The sequence below is a fragment of the Bufo bufo genome, chromosome 2 (genome assembly GCF_905171765.1).
Source record: "Bufo bufo chromosome 2, aBufBuf1.1, whole genome shotgun sequence".
Classification (NCBI taxonomy): domain Eukaryota; kingdom Metazoa; phylum Chordata; class Amphibia; order Anura; family Bufonidae; genus Bufo; species Bufo bufo.
Window position 1 is genome coordinate 385,902,121 of NC_053390.1, and position 9,919 is coordinate 385,912,039.

At 36.8% G+C, this 9,919-nt stretch overlaps 1 protein-coding gene across 2 annotated transcripts; it reads left to right on the forward strand.

The window, feature by feature from the left end:
- Window positions 1-4,735: 4,735 nt before the first annotated feature.
- LOC120991543 (cyclin-dependent kinase inhibitor 2A-like) lies at window positions 4,736-9,338 on the forward strand. Of its 2 annotated transcripts, none has more exons than XM_040420332.1 (2): window positions 4,736-4,971; window positions 8,900-9,338. In XM_040420332.1, exons 1-2 carry the CDS (start codon window positions 4,855-4,857, stop codon window positions 9,158-9,160), a joined length of 378 nt encoding a protein of 125 aa, XP_040276266.1. In that variant the 5' UTR covers window positions 4,736-4,854; the 3' UTR covers window positions 9,161-9,338. The 2 variants fall into 2 exon arrangements, with proteins under 2 accessions (XP_040276266.1, XP_040276268.1); XM_040420334.1 differs by having other exon boundaries at window positions 8,903-9,338.
- Window positions 9,339-9,919: the final 581 nt, after the last annotated feature.

Consider the following 9,919-nt stretch of genomic DNA (forward strand, 5'->3'; position numbering starts at 1 on the left):
TTACAAACATGATGAAGTCAAGAGAATGGTCCAGGAAGACAAGAGAAGAGGTGATTTCTCTTCACAGGAAGGGCAATGGTTATAAGAAGATTGAAAAGATGTTAAACATACCAAGAGACACCCATAGGAAGCATCATTCGCAAATTCAAGGCAAAGGGCACTGTTGAAACGCTACCTGGTCGTGGCAGAAAGAAGATGGTGACTTCGACTGCTGTGCGCTACCTGAAGCGCAAAGTGGAGAAAAGTCCCTGTGTGACTGCTGAGGAACTGAAAAAAGATTTGTCAGATGTGGGTACTGAAATTTCAGCTCAGACAATAAGGCGCACACTGCGTAATGAAGGCCTCCATGCCAGAACTCCCAGGCGCACCCCCTTGCTGTCTCCAAAGAATAAGAAGAGTCGACTGCAGTATGCCAAAAGTCATGTGGACAAACCACAAAAGTTTTGGGATAGTGTTCTGTGGACTGATGAAACAAAATTAGAACTGTTTGGGCCCATGGATCAATGCTATGTATGGAGGAGGAAGAACAAGGCCTATGAAGAAAAGAACACCTTTCCTACTGTGAAGCATGGTGGGGGGTCAATCATGCTTTGGGGCTGTTTTGCTTCTACAGGTACAGGGAAGCTTCAGCGTGTGCAAGGTACCATGAATTCTCTTCAGGAGATATTGGATGAAAATGTGATGCAGTCCGTCACAAACCTGAGGCTTGGGAGACGTTGGACCTTTCAACAGGACAATGATCCCAAGCATACCTCCAAGTCCACTAGAGCATGGTTGCAGATTAAAGGCTGGAACATTTTGAAGTGGCCATCGCAGTCACCAGACTTAAATCCGATTGAGAACCTCTGGTGGGACCTAAAGAAAGCAGTTGCAGCGCGCAAGCCTAAGAATGTGACTGAACTGGAGGCTTTTGCCCATGAAGAATGGGCGAAGATACCCGTAGATCGCTGCAAGACACTTGTGTCAAGCTATGCTTCACGTTTAAAAGCTGTTATAACTGGAAAAGGATGTTGTACTAAGTACTAAGATTGAATGTCACTTGGGGGTTGAATAAAACTGATAATGATGTGAGCACAGAAAAGACATTTGTGGTTATTTCATTATAAATGTTATGTTATATTTGTCTGACTTACAAGTGCCTCTTTGATTTAATTGTAAACAAGATGACTGAAATGATCAAAATCAATGTCAAACTGGCCAAAACACTCAATTTCAGTGGGGGTTGAATAATTTTGAACACAACTGTACATGGCACTTATGGTCTAGCAGTGTATATGGCTCAAAAACTGGCCCGCCTCTACACACCTGATCTAGATGACTCTTACTTGCGTAGGTATATGTCCATGGCACTCACCTACCAAACTGAAACTTCACATTATATTGGCTTGTTGAAAAATGAGTTAGTGTGTTATTGTTTACTTTATTGCACCCTTTGTACCAGAATGTTTAATATGTATGAAAATTCTTGCTATACATATCTTTTATTGCGACTATGTGACAAGTCTAACAATAGAAATGTCTGAATGTGTTACATTTGAAAACCAATAAAGAGTATTAAAACAATCACAATGATACCACATATGTATAGGTTTTATACGTTTAAATACTGAAATAATAAATTAAAACTTTTACATCACCATATTCTGACCCCCATAACTGCCAATTTGATACTGCTTTCTGTTACACCATTTACTGTATAAAAAAAAATATACTTTTTAAAAATATTTTTATATTTTAATAGTACAGGTGTTTTTTTGGACACGGTGCAGGGCTCCAGATGGCGACCAAAATGGTCGCCAATGCGACTTAGAATTGCTAAATGGCGACAAGACTTTGTAGTCTTGTCGCCATTTGCGCTTAGAACCTCCGCTGTTCTGCCTCTTTAAGAAGAAAGGGCTTTCATCCAGCAGACACACGCGAGTTGCATCGACATGGCACGCACTGCTCTCAGCGAGCGCCATGTTCTCCTCAGCAGCACAAGGGAGAAGGAGGCAGTCCCTCCCACCTGTGCCACTACTGCCGCTGCCACCAATGTACTGATAGCAGGGAGGAGGAGGGGAGGGGCTGGGCCACTGCGCCACCAATGAATATAATTTATGCCTGAATACAAACGCAGGCTGCGGGTGCCGGACATATCCCATACTCGGCACCCAGCCTCTATGACTGCTCACTGCGATCCGCCGCAATTAACCCCTCACGTTCGGCACCTGAGGGGTTAATTGAGGCAGATCGCAGCGCGCAGTTATAGAAGCCGGTTATGGGATATGGCCGGCACCTGCAGCCTGCGTTTGTATTCAGGCATAAACTATATTCACCTAAATTAATATATAATAGTTTTATATTTATTGGCGGTGCAGTGCGCCCCCCCCCAACACCAAACCCAGTATTATAAAGTATAATCATTGGTGGCGCAGTGCACCCCCCCCAACCCCAGTATTATAAAGTATAATCATTGGTGGCGGAGTGCACCCCCCCCCAACCCCAGTATTATAAAGTATAATCATTGGTGGCGCAGTGCGCCCCCCCCCCAACCCCAGTATTATAAAGTATAATCATTGGTGGCGCAGTGCACCCCCCCCCAACCCCAGTATTATAAAGTATAATCATTGGTGGCGCAGTGCACCCCCCCCAACCCCAGTATTATAAAGTATAATCATTGGTGGCGCAGTGCACACCCCACCCCCCCAACCCCAGTATTATAAAGTATAATCATTGGTGGCGCAGTGCACACCCCACCCCCCGTATTATAAAGTATAATCATTGGTGGCGCAGTGCGCACCCCCCAACCCCAGTAATATAACTATTGTCATCATTGGTGGCCACAGGGTCCCCTCACCTCCTCTCATTGGTGGCAGTGGCAGCTTCTGATCGGAGCCCCAGCAGTGTAATCCTGGGGCTCCGATCGGTTACTATGGCAGCCAGGACGCTACTGAAGCCCTGGCGGCCATGGTAATCTCCCTGCTGCTTTGTGCACTATGCACAGGACAGCAGGGAGAGTGTGAGAGCCATATTAGGGTGAATAGGACAAGGGATAAAAAGATCCCAGGCTCTAGCCCCTAAGGGGGGAAATAGTTAGTAAAAGAAAAAAAATGAAAAATACTAAACGTTTAAATCACCCCTTTTTCAATTTTACATATAAAATATATAAACACCAAAAAAATAAACATATAACATATCTCCACGCCCAAAAAAGTGCGAACTAATAAAATATTTAAAAATATCTCCTATGTGGTGAACTCCCTAACAGAAAACAAATAAAAACCGCACAATTTGCTATTTTTTTTCTGTCACATTGTCCCCCCAAAAAATAGGATAGAACTGTTCTATTATGGACCAGACGTTCCAAAAAAAGGAATGCGCTCGGCTTTTTTGGTGTTTTATTTTTTTTCGCGTGGTATCGAATATCGCAATACTTTTTTATGGTATTGAAATCGAATCAAAATTTTGGTATTGTGACAACCCTATGTGAGAAAGGTCGTTGTTTTTTTTTTATTATACCGTAATTATATGTATTTTAAATTTGGCGACTAAAAGTTTTATTTGGCTCCTAAATTTTTCAGGTTAGGAGCCAATTGCTTTTAGTTTTACAACAGCTGGAGGGCCGCAGGTTGAGCATGCCTGATTTAGAGAGACTATCATGCATTAAACTGAATGCCTCCTACCTGGGTTGTTAAACTTGAGATTGCAAAACACATTTTGTACATCTTATATATTCAGTGGTGTAACTAGAGTTCTATGGGCCCCAGGGCAAACTTTGGATTGGGGCCACCCACCCCCATAAACCCACATCCTCATTACACCGCCCCGCCACTCGCTCTGTATATATTTCATTTGGGCCCCACCCAGACTGTATATATTTTATTTGGCCCCCAGACTGTATATATTTCATTTGCCCCCACTCATACTGTATATATTTCATTTGGGCCCCACCCAGACTGTATATATTTCATTTGCCCCCACTCATACTGTATATATTTCATTTTGCCCCTGTATATAATTGAATGATTGGCTGCCCCTGCCCCCCTCTCACTCTGTATAGATTTAATTTTTTTGTGGCCCTCTTTTATTTGGCTGGTGCGGGACCCCCTTTCTAAATTCAGTTCATAGGGCCACTGCCAGGTGCCCCCAGTATGGCACAGCCCCTGCCTGGCACCCTCTCTGTATAGATTTTATTTTCTTCCCCCCTACCCCCCTTTCTAAATTCAATTCATAGTGTCGGGTCGGTGCTGGGTGCCCCCAGTATGGTGCACAGTAGCTGTGCAGTGTCCATGAAAAACGGATGACACATGGACAGCAAATAACGGACACAAAAACCAAACCCGGATTCTTCACGGAAATCTTTGCGTATGAATCACTATCTTATCCCAGATCTGGTCATGGACATGTGAATAAGGCCTAATCTAAGCATCATGGAAGTAAAAGCCGGGCTGAGCCACACATTCATGATGCAGTTTGCTGCATGGAAGGACTGGCATTTTTATGTAGGGAAAAATAAATGATTAAATGATGCATCCAACAGAAAAGAAGAAAATAGAATAATGCTGCCAGTCTCTCATACAGACACCCAGCCTTAGCTGGAAGGACCTTCATCCTCCCTGACCTCTGCATAGATCAGGGAAAGTTATCGGTTAGAGCTATCATCTCATTTCAGTTTCTATTACCAACGTCACTCAGCAGGGTGTGTGCCTTACAAATAGCAGGGCAGCTGGTGGTTTCCCAGCACTGTCTCCGGAAAGCACTGAACAAGCAGCACACACTTGCCTGGCCGCCGATGATAAATCAGGAGACGTCATACGGAGAAAGGGCAGCAGAGGGCGCTCCGTAGAAGAAAACCAGTGATGTTTGTGGGTTCCAATGGAGGAGCTGCTGACTATGGCAGCGGCGCAGGGAGATGTACAGCTAGTGAGAGCATTCCTGGAGAATGGGGCAAACCCGAACAGCAGCAACTCTCATGGCAGGACAGCCATCCAGGTAGGAGAAGACTGGGTCATAGAGAACTACAGAGCTGTATAGAGATCTATAGTAATCAGAGATTTGGGAAGCATGTCACAAACCATGACAATGGAAGGACAGACAGACAGCCGTTATAGATGGAGGCAGAAGGGGGACAGCACTCCTTCAGTTACCCCAGACCTCTGCCTTTACTTACTTCTTGCCATAGAAAACGCAGAGTTTTTTTTATGGACACGCGTAAATAAACGCACAGGTCTGAGTTATTACAACATTGATGTGATCCCTTCTGCGTCTGTCTCTGGACTTTGACCATGTCTGGCTGGATTGCCTGAGATAGATAGATATTAGATGATAGATATAAGATAGATAGATATAAGATAGATAGATTTATAGATAGATAATGATAGATAGATAGATAGATAGATAGATAGATAGATAGATAGATAGATAGATAGATAGATAGATAGATAGATAGATATAAGATAGATAGATATAAGATAGATAGATATAAGATAGATAGATATAAGATAGATATAAGATAGATAGATATAAGATAGATATAAGATAGATAGATATAAGATAGATATAAGATAGATAGATATAAGATAGATAGATATAAGATAGATAGATATAAGATAGATAGATATAAGATAGATATAAGATAGATAGATATAAGATAGATATAAGATAGATAGATATAAGATAGATATAAGATAGATAGATATAAGATAGATATAAGATAGATAGATATAAGATAGATAGATATAAGATAGATAGATATAAGATAGATATAAGATAGATAGATATAAGATAGATATAAGATAGATAGATATAAGATAGATAGATAGATAGATAGATAGATAGATAGATAGATAGATAGATAGATAGATAGATATAAGATAGATAGATATAAGATAGATATAAGATAGATAGATAGATATAAGATAGATAGATATAAGATAGATAGATATAAGATAGATATAAGATAGATAGAATAAATAGATAGATAGAATAGAGTATATGGCTGTATAGATACAGAGATAGATATGAGATGATAGATAGATAGGTGATAGATAGATAGATAGATAGATAGATAGATAGATAGATAGATAGATAGATAGATATAAGATAGATAGATATAAGATAGATATAAGATAGATAGATAGATATAAGATAGATAGATATAAGATAGATAGATATAAGATAGATATAAGATAGATAGAATAAATAGATAGATAGAATAGAGTATATGGCTGTATAGATACAGAGATAGATATGAGATGATAGATAGATAGGTGATAGATAGATAATAGATCGATATGAGTAGGATAAATCTGATGTGAATATTCCTGTATATACAGTACTCTACACTACTTATGATGCTATTCTCTAGAATACACTGTTACTATCGGATTACATGCATCTCTCGGGTTTATCTGTTAGATCACAGATACCATTATAAAAATATTTCAGTGTGGAGAATAAAAATGCTCAAAGACCGGCAGTCATAGTGTTAATGTCTGACCAGTGATAATTATCAAATTGAAACAATATCACAAAGTGTAAACTACATATAAAACCGATAATAGAACTTTCCGTAGGTAGATGTTTTCAGCACCACGATATAGAGCAGACTGCTGTACATAAGGGTCGGCATCGCTATCTAGAACACACACCTATATAGGATTATTAGTAATAATCCTCGGTAAGTAGGGCTAGAATGGCTGCTAGGAGGTCGGGGGTATAATGGGGTATTTCCTAATGCTGGAACATGTAGTGTGAGGGGAGTACAGAGACCACACATTGTACAGTCATTACCATCATCATCATGGTCAGATGTCATTTCATTCCTTCCTTTTATAGTGGACCCAGCAGGTTAATGATGATGGTGGCGGTAATAATAATAATAATAATAATAATAATAATAATAATAATGATTTCTTTATATTGGACCCAGCAGGTGATAATAAATATAATTAATAGTAACAATACGTTTGATTTCATTATATTGGACACAGCAGGCGATGATGATGATGATAATTATAATTATTATTAATTTAATAGTAATATTACATATGATTTCCATTATATTGGACCAGCAGGTGATGATGATAATAATAATAAATAGTAATAATACATATGATTTCATTATAGTGGACCAGCAGGTTAATGATAATGGTGGTGGTGATATCATCATCATCATCAACAGTACTAATTATAAATATAAATAATAATAACAAAACGTTTGATTTCATTATATTGGAACCAGCAGGTGATTATGATGATGATAATAATAATAGTAATAATACATATGATTTCATTATAGTGGACCCGGCAAGTTAATGATGATGGTGGTGATAATAATAATAATAATATAATAATAATAACAACAATACTAATAATAACTGTAATCAATAGTAATAATACATATGATTTCCTTATATTAGACCCAGCAGATGATGATGATGATAATTAATAGTAATGATACATATAATTTCATTATAGTGGACCCAGCAGGTTAATGATAATGGTGGTGGTAATATTATTATTATTATTATTATTATTATTAACAGTACTAATAATAAATATAATTAATAGTAACAATACGTTTGATTTCATTGTATTGGAACCAGCAGGTGATGATAATAATAATAATAATAATAATATCATCACCTGCTGGTTCCAATACAATGAAATCAAACGTATTGTTACTATTAATTATATTTATTATTAGTACTGCTATTATTATTATTATTATTACTACTACCACCACCACCACAATTATCATTAACCTGCTGGGTCTAATATAGGGAAATCATATGTATTATTACTATAATTTATAGTTATTATTAGTATTGTTGTTAATAATAATAATAATAATAATAATAATAACAACAACAACAACAATACTAATAATAACTATAATTAATAGTAATAATACATATCATTTCCTTATATTAGACCCAGCAGGTTAATGATAATTGTGGTGGTGGTGGTAGTAGTAGTAATAATAATAATAATAATAGCAGTACTAATAAATATAATTAATAGTAACAATACGTTTGATTTCATTGTATTGGAACCAGCAGGTGATGATAATAATAATAATAATAATATTATCACCTGCTGGTTCCAATACAATGAAATTAAACGTATTGTTACTATTAATTATATTTATTATTAGTACTGTTAATAATAATAATAATAATAATAATAATATTATTACCACCACCATTATCATTAACCTGCTGGGTCCACTATAATGAAATAATATGTATTATTACTATTAATAATTATTATCATCATCATCATCATCACCACCACCTTCTGGGTCCACTATAATGAAATTATATGTATCATTACTATTAATCATCATCATCATCATCATCATCATCTGCTGGGTCTAATATAAGGAAATCATATGTATTATTACTATTGATTACAGTTATTATTAGTATTGTTATTATTATTATTATTATTATTATTATTATTACCACCACCATCATCATTAACTTGCTGGGTCCATTATAATGAAATCATATGTATTATTATTATTAGCAATAATACATATGATGTCATTATAGTGGACCCAGCAAGTTAATGATGATGGTGGTGGTAATAATAATAATAATAATAATAATAATATAATTAATAGTAACAATACTTTTTATTATATTAGACACAGCAGGCGATGATGATGACAATAATAACAGTAATACATATGATTTCATTATATTGGACCCAGCAAGTGATGATAATAAAAATAATAAATAGTAATAATTCATATCATTTCATTAAATTGGACCCATCAAGTGATGATAATATTAATAATAAATAATCATAATGATACATATGATTTCATTATATTGGACCCATCAAGTGATGATAATATTAATAATAATAAATAATAGTAATGATACATATGATTTCATTATATTGGACCCAGCAGGTGATGATGATGGGCAGTCCGCACCTAGCCCAGCTGCTAATTGATCATGGAGCCGACCCTACTATCCCTGACCCCACCACTGGCACCTGTCCTGCTCATGATGCCATCCGTGAAGGCTTTGTGGACACCTTGGTCGTACTGATAAATGGAGGAGCAAGTATTGATGGCCCACCAGACAACTTTGGTCAGCGACCTATAGACTTAGCTTCCCCATTGGTTTTGGAAAAATTAAAAGCCCTTGGACTGGCTGGAAATTAGCTGCACTTGTCTTTCATATGTGCATTGTATATGGAATATAATACATTAAATGTCATCACCTCTACTTATGTCTTCTGGTTACTGCCTGTTTTATCAAGAGAGTAGTATGGCCAGCAGCAAATTGGGGCAGAAAATGGGAAATTCTGGTTTGTATTTGGACATATTTGGTGAATGGGTGCTGATGCTAATAATATATATAATACACATAATAATAACACTAATAACAGTTATTAATATATTGTCCTAATTATTGATAACTATTAGTATAATTAGTTACATGGGCCAATGTTGCTGAAAGTAGGATGCATGATGAATGTGTAACAGTAGGTGCCCTGTGAATGCCAAGGACAGGCCTCCAGGAGTCTCAGAGATGGGATTCTTCTGGCTCTGCCTCTACTGACATTTCATTCTTCTTCTTTTTTAATCATTTTACATTTAAGTATATTTTAATTTATTACATAAATTATTATGGATGTATTACAGTATATATTAAATCTAATGTATTACTTGATTTCATGTTATATATAGTTTTATAGTATTTTACAGTGAATCAGACAATCCCTAAAAATATATATAAGGCTGGTTTCAATGTTTTTTTTTGCTGGGCAAATTTTTTTTATTTCACATTGGGTTTGTGCATTGTTATGGCAGGTTTACAGGGCCTGATTATCTGGCATTTTATCGAGGATGAACCTTCCTACGAACATTTGTTCCTGATAATCTGTCCGTCTAACGCCTCATACACACGACCGTTGTTGT

Excerpts from the sequence above, each read along its gene's own strand:
- LOC120991543 (XM_040420332.1), top strand. The coding sequence starts at position 4,855 with ATGGAGGAGCTGCTGACTATGGCAGCGGCGCAGGGAGATGTACAGCTA. Across the intron at positions 4,972-8,899 it reads ATGGCAGGACAGCCATCCAG|CAGGTGATGATGATGGGCAG; the intron begins GTAGGAGAAGAC and ends TATTGGACCCAG.